Source organism: Manacus candei, unplaced genomic scaffold (genome assembly GCF_025592945.1).
Source record: "Manacus candei isolate 608988 ecotype Guabito, Panama unplaced genomic scaffold, ASM2559294v1 h1tg000035l, whole genome shotgun sequence".
Classification (NCBI taxonomy): Eukaryota; Metazoa; Chordata; class Aves; order Passeriformes; family Pipridae; genus Manacus; species Manacus candei.
In genome coordinates, this window is record NW_026138083.1 from 1,548,311 (window position 1) to 1,565,257 (window position 16,947).

The following is a 16,947-nucleotide window of genomic DNA, read 5'->3' on the forward strand; positions in this document are numbered from 1 at the left end:
TAACATTTAAACAATGACTGTGGAGTAAAGCCTTGGCTTTCACAATTTTTTTTAATTCTGAGCTGATTACGGATCTTTTTTTACTTATTCCAGCTGCCTGCAGAATACAAAAATAAAAGCAAATGTATGCAAAATGCATTGCACAAATTAACATGCATTAAAATTCTCAGCTACCCTGATATTTTTGCAAGAGAGAGCAGAATGTGGATTGTGTGTCACACATCAGTCATTTCTATTAATATTTTGCTTTCAAAAATACAAATATAATCAGAAAATATTGATGGCTCTATTTTCAGCTGTATTAGTACTGCAGACTGTAATAGAGATATTTTAAACTAGGAGACTTAGGTAGCACTGCCATGGAACTCAGAAAGGGTAAACTTCTCCTCAGTTTTATTATTCCTTCTATGGCAAATCTGGGAATTCCTCCAATGCACCGTCCCCTAAATTAAGTCCCTGGGCTTTCTCACATACAGAGCGTGTGCTCCATCCTTCTGTTGTATGTACATTCCTCTGCACATTTATAGCATCCTGCTGTGCTTCCAAACAGGCACCACAGAGACTGAAGGAAGGCTGGGTGTGCTCTTCCCAAATACCAGTCAAATGTTGGCATTAACTCCTGGTTTTTGGACGTAGAACCTCAAGAGTAAGATTTTTATATTGTAGAAGTCTAAGGAGTAATTTGATTTTCTGGTCCTGCTGAATTACAGCTTCTCATCTGAAAGCACTGCTCATATCCCCCTGAGTCCCAACAAATACATTTTTAGAGCTTGTACAGCCTTTGTGAGATTCCAGAAGGCAAAATCGGAGGAAGATTTTAGTTTGGCTTGGGTAATTATTATTAACATTTCCATTTGAAGCTGCTTCTTTCTTTTACTTTGTTAAATTGTGGGTTGATGGAATAGTATAATGGAGTTTCTAATGGACTTTCTGACTCCTCAGGCAGCTTTCATGTGGCCAACCATGCTGGGGAGAGCTCCCTGTTCTGAGTAACTAATAAAGCCAGTCCCTTCTTTTCTCCTTAGTTTAATTCCTTTTTTTTTTTTTTTGGTAATAAAAGCACAGAAAGTGCTTACATAACATGACTTAGAGGAAATAGTCAGTAATATCACAGGAAAATACACCTGACATCCAGGAGATGTTCAGTGTAACACCTGTGTCTTGGGCACTGGAGATTCCACTGGGAAAAGGCCCTGGCTGTAGAAGGAATTTTGTGATATCAAACTGATGTGGACTGCACTATTAGCCTTTTTTTTGGCCCTGATAAAAAGCAGCTGTGTGCTGTGAGGGTTTTCTGTTGTGTGACACCCCTTAAGCACAGATTGTTCTCAGGTGAGGGTTTCATTTCTGTGAGCTTGGAACTAAAAGGACTTGGACAATGAAAATACCTGCAGCTGGGGCTGGCAGGGGCCTCGTCTGGGACAAGCTGGGGCAGGAGGGGACAGAGCTGGGGACAGATCCAGAGCTCAGTTATTGAGCTGCACTCCCAGGAGCTGCTCTGGGAAGCACCTTCTCTGCTTATTTAGGCTTTTTCAAACAAGAAGTCCCCAAACCCCTGAACTGCCCAAGCCTGTGGTAGAAAGGAGAGAAGGGTAAAGTGGAAGATTCTGTTCAGCATTAAATCTCAGTGTGTTTCTGTGGTGTTTTAGCACTGACCTCTCCAGATTTTATGTGCAGAGCATTGGTGTGTTACTGGTGAATCATTTGGTGGTTTTATCGTGGTGCTGCATAACTTCATCACCAGGAAGGTAGCAGAGTACAGAGAAACCAAGGTGTTGGTTTTCATCCTTAATTATTTTCTATTTTGGCCTTACAAAGCAGTGATACTTGGCTACTTTTTAATAATAAGCTATGACTGGGTGACATGTCTTTACATGTCCTCTGCATCTGGAAAACCAGATTAATTCTGTTATCTGGGAAGTTTAACAGGGTTATTGTGTAATATGTTCCCCACAAAAGAGACACTTGATACTTAAAAATCTTCAGGTTGTGTCAGATGATGTAAAAGCCAGATAACAGCCATCACATTTATTTTAGTAGGTGTACTTCTCAAAAAAATGAAATTGTTTTGTGGATAATAATCCACATAGAAACTTTTCTTGTTTGAATTGTTAGAGAAAAGGGAAAATGGATTTATTAATATGTACTTGTTAAAAACCACCTTTGAATTTTTAGGCATAGTGTTTTTGTTCTCCACAATTAACTGGCAAAGCTGAATTTCAGAAGCCTGGCAAGAGTGCTCAGAAAACTGAGATTCATTCACTTTGCCACAGGTCCACTGGAAGTGGAAGCTCAGAGTCCAGACCCGTTCTAATGCTCTGCAGTGGCTCCACATCCCTCCAACCCCCGTGTACTGTGCATTATACTTGAGGCCTGACAGCTTATGGAGCTGTTGTCGTTCAGAAAGTACAAAAGATTTAATCCCTTCTCCACAGGAAAATTCATTTATCCCCCTCAGTGCAATCTGATGATCCTCCAGTGTACAACTCCATCTTTTTGAAAAGTAACAGAGTTGTTGGTCTTGGCTTTGCTTTCCTGGGTGCTGATGAGTGTCAGCTGGCAGCGTTCAGAGCGGAGAGAAAAGCATCCTTAGTAGCACTGCAAACTCCCTGTGTTCTGAGGGGTCTGAAAAGGAATGTTTTTCTCCAGCTGCATTGGATATTGCCACATTTATCATTTCTGTGAGACATTCTGTGTACAAAGAACCATAATTTGCTTCTGACCCGTGACATGCCCCTTGGTGTGCATTTATTTGATATATTATTGAATCAGGCTCTTACTCTTCTCTGCTTCTTTCCATTAAAGTGCTTAAACTTAAAATATGGTGGGACAGGATTGTCACGGGAAGAATGCCCAAGTAGGATGCAGCTGTCACACTCTGAATTCGTTGTACTTGAAGCAGGAACACTTTCCCTGGGCTTAAAATCCTTATTTCTGATGGGCACTGAAAGGCAAACCTATGCAAACAATGTCATTATCCCAGTGTGCATTTTTTAAGGAGAGCCTGTGAGTTTTTGAAAATTAAAGTGGGAGTGGTCCAGGAAAGTTCTGGCAGTGGCTGGGTTTTTTCCTTGATCTTGGTAATATTTCCCATTTCTCCTTGACTGTTCTCTGGGCTTTTTGGTTATTTTTATCACATCTTCTGTATCATATTCGTTTTGCAGCTCTCTCTTGATTCCTCTTTTTTCCAGCTCTATCTTTTGCCTGTCCTGCTTCCAGGATTTTCTTCCCGTGTCCCTTTGGTGATTCCCATGGGGATTGACATCACCATGCTGTGGGCAATTAATTAGTGCTCAGGATTTGCTGTTCACTGTGACCACCAGTCTTGGAGCTCTTGGCTTGATCTGAATTATCACCACATCTCTGCTCTCGGGAGGAAAGGCACAGCTACATTCAGGCCATTTTCAGTTGTCTCAGCCCTGGAATGTGATAAATGGGAAAAATAAAGGCTTTGATTGCCAGTGGCCACGCACAGTTTGTGTGTCTGCTTGGACTGCACTTTGCCTCTGGTGTTTCTACAGTCAGGCTGAAACAGGGTGAAGGCAGGAAATGAAGGAGGGAACAACCTGTGACGGTGATTTCTCAACTTGCAGTCTTTTCTGATGTATAAATTACATTTTCAGTCACGGTGTTTAGACCGGCCTTCAAATTCTTTATACCAGATGAACATAAAGGTTTTGCTGATTTCTGTTGAGCAGTACTAAATTAACAGCAGTGTGTAATTAGTTTTCCATGTATTGGGAAATGACTGGGTTACCCTGGTGCCATTTAAGTCACTGGTTTTATCTCAGCATCATAGACCAGGGTTCTCTGTTTCAAGTTTAATTCCTTGTCTTTCTTGAAGAAATAGTCATACCATGGCACATACAGAGAGTTCTGGACATACCCTGGTGATGTCATTTTGGGGGTTATTTTCAGATATTGCAGCAGGCTGCAGTCATCCTATGAATGCAAATGGAATTAGGCTCAGATGGAACTCCATGCATGCATGGGAAAACTGGAATATGGGTTCTCTTTGGGGTAGTGTGGCTCATATGCTGTGTGTATTCCCTGATCACTTGTTGCTCAAAACCCACAGTTCATGAGGGCATTTTGTTTCTACTTTTACCTTCACTGTCATTAAATGGGCTTTGGGTAAAATCTCCCGGGATTTCTTTTTGTTGAGAGAAGCTCAGAGTTGCAAAATATACCTGAGATGAACATGGATGAGAAAATCAATCCTTTGGGAGCTGTGTGACTGTGGTGTTGCTGCAGCCCCGTGTGAGAGGAGCCCCAGTGCTGCAGGATGTGCTGCAGTGCCCTTCCCTTTTAGGAAATCTGCCCAGTTTTGCTCTCCTTACAGATCCACATGAGTGTAAATCAGAGCTGGCCTCAATTAAAGAGCAGAACGGTTTTCTCACAGCATTGCATTTTAAGGGTTTATTTTTCCACTTGGAAAATTGAGGAAATTTTAATCACTTGATCAAAAGCCATTTGTTCTTTAAATTTGGCCTAACTCTGTGACTCCTCTGCAGCTCCTGGTGGCACAACAAATTCCATGTTCTGCTGGGCTTATGTGGCCTTTTGGGCCTGATCTGTCAGGACTTCTAATAAACACTGGGCAGATGAACAAACCTTATTGAAATGTGGTGGAATAACAAACACTGGCAGGAGGAGCAGGTCAGCAGGAATTCCCCAAGGACCAAGAGTGGCAGGAATGGTCGTAACTTTGTGTGCTTCTGTCACCTGTCTACCACTGCTGAGCTCTGGCAAACAGTCAGAAATAAAATCCTTGTCCAAATGCTCCTTGGATTCCCAGGACACTCTGAGAGTACTGGAGCTTAACACCACCTGAGAGACTGTGCTCCCAAGTCCTTTCCTGCAGCCAGCCAAGCTCACATCTGCTTCCCCAGGGATTCACCTTAGGCTGGGTTTGGGGCCAAGCCTAAGGCAGTGATTTCGGTCGGGGCTGCGCTGCCTTCGCTCGGAGCTGGGGGTGTTTGCTTCCTCGAGGAGCAGATGGGAGCTGGCTGAGGCAGGCCTCCCAATTCCCACAGCCTGCCTGCCTTCTTGGAAGTGGGAAGCCAGTGCAGAGTGGTGAGTAAATGCTGGAACCTCGAGCTGTATCACTGCTTCCTACACAGGGAGTATGGAGGGGAAAACAACCAGTAGGACAGTTAGTAAGAACTTGGACCTAAAAATGCCTAAATGATCTTAAAAAACCACCATTCTGTACACATATCCTGGTTTGTGTTATATATAAACAAGATATTACCATATAAAATTCAAGCCAGTAAATTAAAATTTCGCCATTGCAGTGTTTCCATCAACATTTATATTCTTTTTTTGTCAGGATAAATATGTTCTGTGCTGGAGTTGTTTGCAAGAAGCGCATGGCAATATTTAGTGTATTTAGAAGTGTCATTACAGCTATATGTTCAGATGTGTAAACAGCCATTCAGCTGGCTGAGTGTGTGCACTGCCTGCACTGTACATGAGTATATGTGCACTCAGAGCTCTGTGTGTCTCGGGGCTGCCCCATCTCCAGGCTCAGGCTGCATCCTGCCTTATTTTGCTGCTGATATTGCTCTGTCTGTGCAGGGGGTTCCCTCTGACCCCACAGCTGAGGGGAGAGGCCCCTTTCGTTCTGTGAAGTGAGGAATTGCTGAGTAGGGAGTGAGCTCTGTGCTCAGCTCTGGGTGAGCAGTAGCATGTGGCTGAGAGCATCCCTGCTGTTCAGACATCCCTGCTGGGCTGTCGGGATCCTGGGAATGCTGCTCCTTTCTGAGAACTGGCACCGTGCAGCAGGAGGAGACAACAGCAGAGAAGATACCTGCTGGTGCATAATGGTTATTTTGGGGCAGGATTGGAGCCTCTGGGTATTATTTTTTCTTCAGAGATATTTTTTGCTACAAAGAAAAAGTCTTAAAAAAAATGGTTGTCATCTTATTTATCTGTCCAGTGTTCAAGCACAGCAGTCAGTGCCCCGAGTACTTCACAAATTTGACCTAAATTCTGAGGGGAGACCTGCTGTGTTTTCTGTTCTGCTAAACTGGAGGGTTTGTAGCTGACTTTGAACAAGGAATGTGAAGTCTTTCATGGATATCTGAAGAGAATTAATCATATACAGACAGCGTCTGCCAGTCCCCAAGTCTCCCTTAACAGAAAACACAGTTCTGTAAAGATGTATCTAAACATGAATGTTATTCCAAATTTAAAGCAGGATGGATTTGAAGTAGAGATGAATTGATCTATCTATCTAGAGTTATTTTAGGTTAACATCACGTCTGCACGCTGATTTAAAGTGCAAAACATCCCAGCACAGAGACTGAATTACATTGGCGAGAGCTGGGGGACAAGTCCACCTGACACGGGGATTTCAGCCAGTGGGCAGTGACTTCACTCACAGCTCTGGGTGTTTGTTTCCTTTTTCAAAAAGCAACTGTTTTTCTGTCAGGTGGGGTGTTCTGGAAACAAGTTTTAGTTTGTATGGTTTTAATAGGATGGTTATAAAAAGATTCAATTTAATGTAGCATCCTAAATAGAAAACATAAAATGTTATGCACCAAAACTATAAAAGCAAATGTTCAGCCTTTGGCTGCTGCAGTGACAAAATGTTTTCCCTCCCTGATAAATAGGGTAGTGCAGTGATAGATTTAAAAGGCCCAGAGTGGTGAGTTCTAAACCTCTGTCTCTCATCTGATACACCCGTTTCAAGATCTCCATCAATTCCCTAGGCCTGTATTAAAGATAACAGAAATTGCTTTTTGCAGCATCAGGGAGCAATTATCTAATGCAGGGAAACTGCTGTGAGCCAAAATGCATTTTTACTTTGATTACTTTAGGCTTTGCTGATGTATTTCAGTGTCTGGAACCACTGAAGAGACTGGTTTGGAAGGGGCCTCTGGAGCTCATCCAGCTCAACTTTCTCTGGAGAGCATGGCCTTAGAGTAGGTCATCCTGGGGCCTGTCAAGTGAGTCCTGAACCACTTCCACGGAGGGGATTCTGCCATTCTCTAGGCAACCTATCCCCATGTTTAGTTTTTAGAATGAGGAATGTTTTCCTTGTATCCAGATAGTGTTTCCCACAGAGCAGCTCGTGTCTCTTGCTTTTTGTCCTCTCCCTGTGCATCCTTGTGAAAAGAGCCCCCCCCACTTTCTGTGTAACTGCTTTTGAGGTTTGAAAAGACCAGCATTAAACCTCCCCTGAGCTTTCTGTTCTCTCATGAAACTTCCTCAACCATCAATTCCCTCATCCCCTTTTTGTTCTTCCCACTCATCCATTCTTTCTAGCACCTCTAATTCTCTGGTTCCTCAACTGTGTGCTTTGTGAAAGAAAAATCATTTTATCTGCAGTTTGGGAACAACTTAAATACAGAAATTACAATTTAACATTTGATTCAATCGAACAATTGAATATTCAGCTACTTGGAGCAGTTTGCATTCCATATCTAAACTTTTCTACTTAGTTCTGCCATGGTTTTAAACTTCAGACCTGTGCTATATGTTTGTAAGTGTATGGAACCTGTTACAGAAAACCAGGGTAGGCTGAAACACAATGTAGGCAGGAAACAAATACTTTCTGTCTCTTGGAATTCTGATGTGGTTCTGAAAGAAAAAGAAACTCTTGGAGCAGGATATTGCTGCCACAGAAATTGTGGAGGTAGGAAGAGTTTACCATCTGGCAAGGCCCCCAGACCAGATGGATCCACTAATGACTTTTATAAAGCATTTCATCAGACCTGCTGGAACACGTGTCTGGCATCTCTAATTATCCTGAATTAGCAGGCTTCCAGCCTTGGATGCTACATCCAGGACTGCTGATCTTGAAAGGGAAGGAAAAGGAAGTGCTCCCTGAAAGCTCTTCTTCCTGATAGACCTTTTTATTAATGAGGTGGAATGTTAGAGGGTTCCCTCAGGTTATTGGTTCATCCCAGATGGATTGTTTGCATTAAAGAGGGGCCTGTGGAGGCACGTGGGTCCAAGAGGTTTTTTTGCAGACACATCAGAGTGCTTTTGGAATTTCTGCAGGGGCATCCAGGAGCTCAGGAGAGCAGCCTGCCAGGAATGCCCTGGCTTCTTTGCCTTCCCTGGAAGGGAGGGACGGGCACTTGTGCCTCTGTCCCCCCGTGTGCAGCTGCCCCTGGTGCTGTTACACAGAGACAGGGGCCAGTCGTGTGGGGAAGGGGCTTTAGGCCTCTCTGTTTCCACCCCGACCCTTTAGTGAGAGGGAATTCATGGCCCTTCCCTCAAACCTGAAAACAGGGTGAAAATCTCCTGTGAAATTTCTTCTGCCCACCCTGCTTAGGTCTTGTTCTCCCTGTAGAAGGAATAGGAATTAATCCCCTAATAATGTTTTCTGTACCATAAATTGCTGTTTGAGTACCTTATCTCTTCCAATCACATTTTCCTATAAATACAATATAATAGTATTTCAGTATATTCCAGTGGCACAAAGAGTGATGTGGTATCACTGTAAATGGTCTAATTACTTACAAAAGTTGAATAAATGCACTTTAACAATTCAAAACACAAGCAATGAAGTTTCTCCTCCTTAAAGAAGGCAGGGAAGGTGAGGGAGGCTGTGCCAGCAGGAAATCTTACCCCCTGAAGGCAGCACATGACCCACCCAGCAGAGATGTTGTATAGGTGCACTCGGGAGTTTTTACAGTTGAACACCCCTGGCACATGTAAGTCACACCCAGGTATCAGACAGTCCCAGGAGTTGTTCTGGAAATGGGCTCTGTTTCCTTCCTGTAACCCACTGTTCTGCCTGCCAAAAATAAGCCCCTGGTTATCCAAGAGCCAGACTGAGCGTGGGCAGGCGGAGAGCACTGGGAAGGCTGGTGGGGAGATGAGTGTCCTCAGGGGGCTGGGAAATCACGCTGCTCATTGGGGGCCAGGAATTGAGAGTGCTCCCTAATTATAGCCCCCCCACCGGGTGATGTCATGTGTCAAACAGGGTAAAACAAACACCACGGACACTCAGAACAGGCACATTTGTATTATGGGAAATGTTCCTCACAGAATGCAAAAGGGGAGGTTCTGCTGTGTGAGAGCTGCTCTGTGCTGAAGGGTGGCAGAGGTAATTAAGTTCTGTTCTAGCAGGGAGAGATTAGCCCAATTAATCTTTTCCTCTGGTTCTTATTATTGAAGAAAAGTGTTCTAACTTAATTACAGGTGTCACACCTGAAGTTGGAGGCGTCACCCTTCGTTCCCCTTAGAGGTTTAGGACTGAGGTGAACACGTTGCCACAGTCTGATGTACAACCCAAGCCTGGGGGAGAAAGGAGACATGAGCTGAAGCAGATAAAACAGCTCAATTGGGCTAAACTTGTTCTTTTCCCATGAATTGTTCTTTAACATGAAGACATTGAACACGTATGTTTGTGAAAGTTCCTGAAGTTTTTTGATTAAAATGGAACATGTATGTCTGTGAAACTTCCTTAAGTTTTTTGATTCATTCTTCGTAATAATTAGTATTACCTACTCCAGGGGTAGCAGAACAATTCAGCTCCCCGTGGCCATCTGTTGAGTGCCAGTTTATTAATAGGATGTTTTCCCTTATTCCATCTGTAGCTCACATACTCAACCATTTGTTTCCTGTGTGACTGTAAAACCCTCTTTGTATTCGTATGACTTTACAGAGGGGGTTTATTATTATTTTCGTGTCTGAAGAGTTGTGAACAGAACTATGGTTTGATTCTGGTGAAACAATTTACTTCTGTGTCTCTTCTGAGATTGCTGTCTTTAAATATTTAAAGATGAGAGGATTTCTTGTGAGAAGTACTCATTATTCAGCCTCTGATCCTTATTTCAGAACATTTGAGCCGAAGGGCAAAAGAGGAATAAATTGTGGAAAATCATCCACTGACTTCATAAAGCTATGAAAGACTAAGATACAAGTCTGTGTTCAATCAGCTTATCAGTCAAAAGTATTTAAAAACACTGGTTATGTTTCTGTTAATTTTTCTGTTTAAAGTATTATTACACGATAAATTGTATTCTACACTCGTCGTGTTGTGTCAGCAAAACATTACTGAAAGTAAATAATGGAACAGACCGAGTTTTGAAGACAGTTGTTATTCCAAAAAAATCAAAAGGAGCTGTTGGGTTTGGAACTTAAAAAAAAAAAAAAAAAAAAAAAAAAGGTGATTTTTTAATGTAATTTTCTGTTCTCTGCCGTTTTTGCGACTCAGAAGGTGTATTTACCATCCCTCCCTCTGTGTTGTGCCGCAGCCTGGCCGTGCACCCGGACAAGACGCTGGTGGCCACGGGGCAGGTGGGGAAGGAGCCCTACATCTGCGTGTGGGACTCGCTGCGGCTGCACACGGTGTCCGTGCTCAAGGACGCGCACACGCACGGCGTCGCCTGCCTCGCCTTCGACGCCGACGGCCAGGTGGGTGCCAGATCCCCCTCCACGGGTTGGCTGGAATGGCTTCCCCACCTCCTTGGCACCTGCTGCTCCAAGAAACGGGCTCCTGGCAAAGCCCCCCCAGCCCCGCAGCTCTCCTGGCAGCAGAACTGCTCTGATCTCCCTGCCGGGAGAGTCTCCTTGGCTGGGCTGCCCTGGCAGTTTAATTGAATAACGGGGTCAGCTCTGAGCAGGGCCGTGCACAAAGGCAGCAGCTCAGGGGATATTCTGAGGCAGAATTTCAGACAGAAGTAAACGGTGGGCTGCTCACAGCTGGGCTTGTCACAGCTAAACACATTTCCCCTGGAGGTGAGCTATTAAAAGCTTTCAGTTGTGAATGAAGTAGGAGGAAAATAGATCTAAAATTCACCTACCTGAGAAATACTTCACAGAGCTTTATAAATATCTGTGTGTGCAGTGTGTCATTAGTGATGTCCTGATGAGTGTCCTGGTGTAACACTTCAGAGCTGGTTGCTAAAGTGTTCTTAGGAATGCTTAGATGAGCTGCCACCTGGATTCTTGCATGGACCTTTCCTGGTTTTGTATTTTCTGTACCTCAGTTGCATCCCAACGGGGCAGAACTATGGGATGTTCTGGCCTTTCAAAGATTTTCTTAAAATCATGTCCTAGATGGGTTGCTGACTATTGAAGTGCTTTATTGTCCTGTACTTTGCTACTCTCCCACTGACCACACAGTGCTTTATTAGTAGTAATAGTATAATTAAATGGTTAATATTTATTATTTATTTATTTATTCTGAGCTCTATCTGAGCTCAGAACTGGCCTTCAAGGCATCAAATGTATTCTCACATGAAACAAAAGTACTTTTTATTGTGCATTAGCTTGTGTGTATTCAGTTTGGAGTCTGAAATGAAGGACATCAACCTGAGCAGTTGCCTTTAACATGGTTAAAAAGCATTGGGTAACTGGAGTTGTGAACACCACCACAGATTATATTTCCCCGTTAAAAATTGGAACTAGCTTTCTATTTTAAGCCTAGTTTTCAGTGACGTTCCTCCAGTTTTCTTAAGGTAAAACCATTTCCTCTAAAATCTCCTGTGCCAATTCTAATTAATGAAAAATGTGGTCCTTGGAATTGTGGAATAAAAACCTCACACGAGAAAACTCCCAGATCAACAGAACAAGACTTCCAGAGCTGTTATATTTTTAAGGTATCATTCATTCAGAACTGCATGTTCTTCATTTTCCCCCCTCATTTTTAACTTCATGGGACCGGTGGATAAACTCTTTTTTTTTTTAGACCTTTGTGAAGGTCCTGCTGGGGCCTGGCTGTCACTAACCCCCCAGCTCAGTGCTGGGCTGCCCCTGCAGAACAGGGACAGTTCTGCTTCTGGAGGGGCTGGGGAAGTTGCAGTTTATTCTGGAAATAAAGGTTTGCATTGAATGCTGTTCTGTCTGGAGGAAGAGCAGTGCTGGAACACATAAATATGGATGATGCAGCTTGGCTTTCTGCTGCTCTCTCTGGCTTAGCAGCAGGAGCTGCTGTGCTGAGCCCCAGCTAAAGGGCAGGGGGGGAAGGCTCTGAGCAGTTGGAATTCAGAGCTGCAGCAGTGCTGGTTTGTTTAGTCAGCATTCCCAAGGGAGCTGCTGTCTGTGACAGGGCAAAACAGGCTGTGCACACCCTGCCTGCACCTTCCAGTGCACACCTTGCCTTCTCCTCCACCCGGGGGCTGCCAACAGCCAGGGAGGGTTTGCATTTCAGCCCCAAAGCACAAATCAGTTCAATAATGCAATCAGAACCCCGCTCTCTCCTCTGTTAACTCTGTCAGCACCACGTCCTACAGCAAAGAGCCCAGGTGGTTCTGCTGCACTCCCTGAGTGGATCCCCATGGAGTCAGCTTGGATTTCCCCAAAGTTTCCTGGTTATGTGTTTTCTGTGGTTAATACTGGAGTTTAAAGTTTAAAATGCAGGACTGTTGTAAGTTAAAAATACAGATTTTAGTTTGGGCTTCTTCTATCTGAGCAGGAGATGCCATTTGGCAGGAGGGGAAATGCATTTGGTTCAGATGTTTCATGAGGAGTTGTCAGTTTGCCTGTAATTAAAAATGTCTTTTGTTAACTATAATTTCTACTTAAAAGTACCAACAGCTCCCCTTCACAGAATTACTTATAAAAGCAGATGCCTTGCACTGAAGTATTTTGCCAATACTGCACAGTTCAATTTCTGCTCTGTTTTAGGGGAACAGAGTGTGTGCTTGGTAAAAAGACTTATTTTTAATGGAGTGAGGGGGGCACTGCCATAATACATACATGTATTTCTAAGTTTTTCATTAGGTAGCACTTGGCTTCTTTAGCCAGATCTTCTAAATCTGTGTAGATTTAAAAATAATTGTTAATTATGTGCATAAACTACTTGGCAGATATTTTCTTCTGGTAGTTCTGTGAATTCTCTGAATAGAATTCTGTCAAATTCTCTTCCAGAAGGAGGACTAAAAGTGTAAGTGTTCCAACCAAAAGGGAAATTCAGCATTTCTCACTTTCCTGCCAGCAGGAGCCCTTCCTCAGCAGGCCACTTGAAAAGAAAATAGCAAATAGTTCTTAGTTTCTGTAGTCCCTTCACTGCCCATCTACCCTCAGGGGTGGTTTCCCGACTGGGAGTTACAGCTCAGCTCTGAGGTTGGTCACATCATGGATCTAAAAGATGCTGGAAGTACTGCCATGGTTTCCATGGTGAGGAGGAGTATAAAAGAGGTGAGAAAAAGTTGAAATCAGTGAAGGTGCCATGAAAAATAACTTGTGTTTTGATCAGTACAGCCCGACCCCTGGCAGGTATGGGTTGCTAAGGGCAAATAAAATGCACTCGGCCTTTTCCCTTCCAGGTTTTTCTTTCTGTTTTGTTCAGTTCTTTTTATTTCTTGTATTACTGAGATTGAAAAGTATTAAAATTAAGTTATTTTAATTGATGATCAAGAGAACTTTCATTTAGCTTGGTTACTAATTACTGATTTTAGTCATTTTAATTGGTGATTTGATACACTAAGCTCTGTAAAAGGCAATTATTAAAAGTACATCCAGTTCTGATTCTAAAGCTCAACAAAATGAACATAATGAACAAAATGGGAGCTGGAAATAGCAAGAGCTTTTATTTCCTGTTTGCTTTTATTATCAAATTAATAATCAAAATAGACCTGAAACAAGCCCCTCAAACCCTTCCTGGTCAGACTTTCCCTGGAAACGTTGGCACCTGAGGTCAAGAACCTTTTAGAGAAGGGAGACATTTCGGTGCTCTCTCAGTGAGTAAGTGTTGAGTGTGACTGGCTTTGCCTTTGCCAGGGAGTTCAAACGCAGGGCACACGTGGGCCAATCCACTTGGGCAGTAATCCTGGGAATGCAGCAATCCTGGGAATGCAGGGTGGTGATCTGGAGCTGCTTTGCCGCTAACCGGCTCCTGTGGTTCCTCCTCAGCGCTTGGCGTCCGTGGGACTGGATGCCAAAAACACCGTGTGCATCTGGGACTGGAAGAGGGGGAAGCTCCTGGCGACGGCGACGGGCCACTCGGACAGGGTATGGTGGGACAGGCTCCTGGGGGGGCTGGGGGTCACCGGGGTTTGGAACAGAGCGGGGTTTGGGGCGGGTTCGTGCAAAGGGAATCGCGCTCGTTCCACCGCGCTCGGAAATACCGAACGAGGTGTTTGTGCCTCCTCCTTGTGCCAGAGCCAGCACAAAGCACCAACAGGGAGCCTGGGGAGGAGATCCTTTGTCCCTACACACAGAGTAGGGTGATCTGGAGCTCCTCAGATGAGATGTGAAATGTGAGCTCAGGGGGCACAGATCATGTTTTCTCTCAGGATGTCAAAAAGACAGTTTATCCTGAGGGCAGATTGAATTATTTCCCTTTTAGTTTTGCTTCAGACAGTCACCTGTAGAAGCAACTTAATTAGGGTATTCCTTTTCTATCTGTTAACCTCAGTTAGAGGATCATAACTTCAATAAAGATGAGAACTGACCAGGTTTGAGTTCCAAATGTTGTTCAGTACTAGGAAATGTTTTACCAGGTTTAACACAGGCAAAAGACCTCCTTGACATATATAAGCACATGGATGCATACATTCGGATAAATTATGGGCACAGTCTGACAACTTTTCTTGTATCTGTGTTATGGTATTATCCCATGTTTTAATGTTATAATATTGGGGTGTTACAATGTTTTACTACACATTCTGCATGCAAGGCAGCAGGCTGAGCCCGCCCCTGCAGCTGGTGTGACATACAGTCTGTCTGCATCCCGTGTGTCAGCTCAGTAATCTGCTAGTTCATTTTTACTTGCAATGTTCCCAACACAACAGCATCTCAGTCCTTCTTGAATTTCTCTTTCAGAACTGATTCACTTCCCAGTTACATCAGTGGAAGTTTTGCTACTGACCTCAGTAGGTACAAGATCAGGTTCTGAATTAGCAGAAGACTCCAGGACAGGCAAGAAGTACTAAAATCTTAGTCCTGGTAGAGTTTCACACTCTGAAAAAGGAGGGAGTGGGAAAGAATGCCTGCCTAAATATTGTTTATTCAATAACATCTTGGAGCTGGAATGGATTGGTAGTGTGGAGTCAGGGCTGAGGTGTGTTCACAGGACTGTGTGAGGAGCCCTCCATGTTTGCCTTAACCTTGGATTACAGAGTTCCAAACTTACCTCAAGACTGTTCTTTCATTTTTAGTAATATGTTCCAACAGAAATTGTGGCTAAGCACTGGGAAAAGCAAACTGAACCTACATGCAATTACTGTGTGATTTAAAATACCAGCTTAATGTACTTCTTAACAGATATTTGATATTTCCTGGGATCAGTATCAGCCAAACAGAATCGTCAGCTGTGGAGTGAAACACATAAAGGTAAAGAGCTCTTATTGTTTACTTGGAAAAAGTGCTTGCACAAAAAAAATCTTACATGATGAGGGCTTTAAATACAAGACAATCTATGCTTTTCTTTCTTTACTGTGTGAACGTTTTGGCAAAACTTTTTGTTTGAAGCCAGTTCAGATGTTCAGCAGTGACTGAGGTGCAGGTCCCCTGAACAAGCAAGGTGGGAAGGTCATCATTATATACTTGTAATTTTGGGTTTCTCTGCCATCTCCATGTCACCTAAATTGTCTCAGCCTTTAGGGCTTTCTCTCCTCAAGCACCACAAAGAGTCTCTGAGCAGCTGTAGGGTGAACTAAGTTGAAAAGTGAATTAAATGACCTCTCTTTGGCCTCTCGTTGCCAGCAGTTGTAGGAACACCTGCAGAGATGAGAACTCCAGTGCCCCACTGTTTGCTCCCTCTAAGTCACCTTCTCTGAAAGTGTTGTAAATACAAACCCAGATATATACTAGATGTTTAGGGTAAAACATCCCCGTGCCTGTGGAAAGCTTAGAAAGGAATCCTTGTTTGCCAATATTCCCTTCAGGTTTCTATTTTTCTCCTGTCTCATCAAAAACATTCCTAACAGATGGCAATTATTTCACATGACTGGGGTGGGAAGAGCTTTAACTAGAAGTTTAGGAAACCAGTTAATATCTGTAGTTCTGGTTCCTTGTGCCCTTAAAACCACCACTGCTTTCAAACTGTGGGTGGTTTTGGCAGCAGTGATACCATCTGTTGTATTCTGCAAGCTGTTTGCCAAAACCTGTCTTTGTTTGGCACCTGTCTCCTGTTGAAAATGGCCGTAATTACCCTGAACACACAGATTACCAGCACTGTAAATACATGGAGATAAAGACATGCCAAAAAAAGAACAAAAAAGGCAGCATGGAGGGGAAACGACTCCGTGTTCCCTCCAGTGAGGCTCCCACAGCAGCCTGAACTTCAGTGCAAGGCTGTGGGAATGTGATAATAACAGCTCCAAAGCAATAGTATCACTGGGAGAACTGGGACTGAGGCTTGGGAATAGCACCAGTTATTCCTTTGGCATGTTGGCTCTGTTGGCTCATTTGGCTGAGCGGGTATTAGGAGCTGTGGTAAAGCCTTGGAGCTGAGGAATCTCCCACTGGGCTCAGGATCCTCCCTCCACCCTTTTCCTGCTGCCCTCCCACCCTTCCTCTGCTAAGCAGCAGCGAGGAGAGTTTAGGTTTTACTCCCTGGGGGCAGGATTCCCTCTGCCTTCAAAATTGGCTCATGTTAAGAGGCAAAGGGAAAATTTAATTGAATTAGAAATAGAGAAGGATCTGAAGTAAAAAAACTCAATCTGAGGATTTTCTGGATGTCAGCTTTATAGGAATTTTATGGGACATTTTATAAGTATGAAGAAAAATACCTAAAAATTCAGCTTATAGGCATGAAAAGATGCAGGCATATAAAGTGGGGATGAGATGGACATTATGCCCTCTGATTCAAAAAGAAGCAATATGATATTTCTCACCACTAAAGACACCCTTCTAAGACAAACTTTCTGTTCTCTTCTCTTCTCTTCTCTCTTTTCCTCTCCCCCAGTCAGTCTTAGACTCTTTTTTGCAGAACGTTAATGCCTTGTCGAAGCCAAGCAGGTCCCCATTCCACACTTGGGGAACCTGTTACTCTCAGTGTTGTTTCACACTGGAGCTTTCAGTCTCCCTGGAACAGAT

At 43.6% G+C, this 16,947-nt stretch overlaps 1 protein-coding gene across 8 annotated transcripts in view; it reads left to right on the plus strand.

Annotated features, from left to right (window-relative positions):
- Positions 1–16,947, plus strand: part of EML6 (EMAP like 6) — an 87,178-nt gene that overhangs the window by 13,436 nt on the left and 56,795 nt on the right. For all 8 annotated transcript variants that reach the window (XM_051792830.1, XM_051792826.1, XM_051792823.1 and 5 more), the window contains exons 3-5: positions 10,218–10,377; positions 13,819–13,917; positions 15,172–15,240. In XM_051792830.1, the coding sequence (XP_051648790.1) occupies positions 10,218–10,377; positions 13,819–13,917; positions 15,172–15,240 (328 nt within the window). The remainder of the gene's footprint in view (positions 1–10,217; positions 10,378–13,818; positions 13,918–15,171; positions 15,241–16,947) is intronic.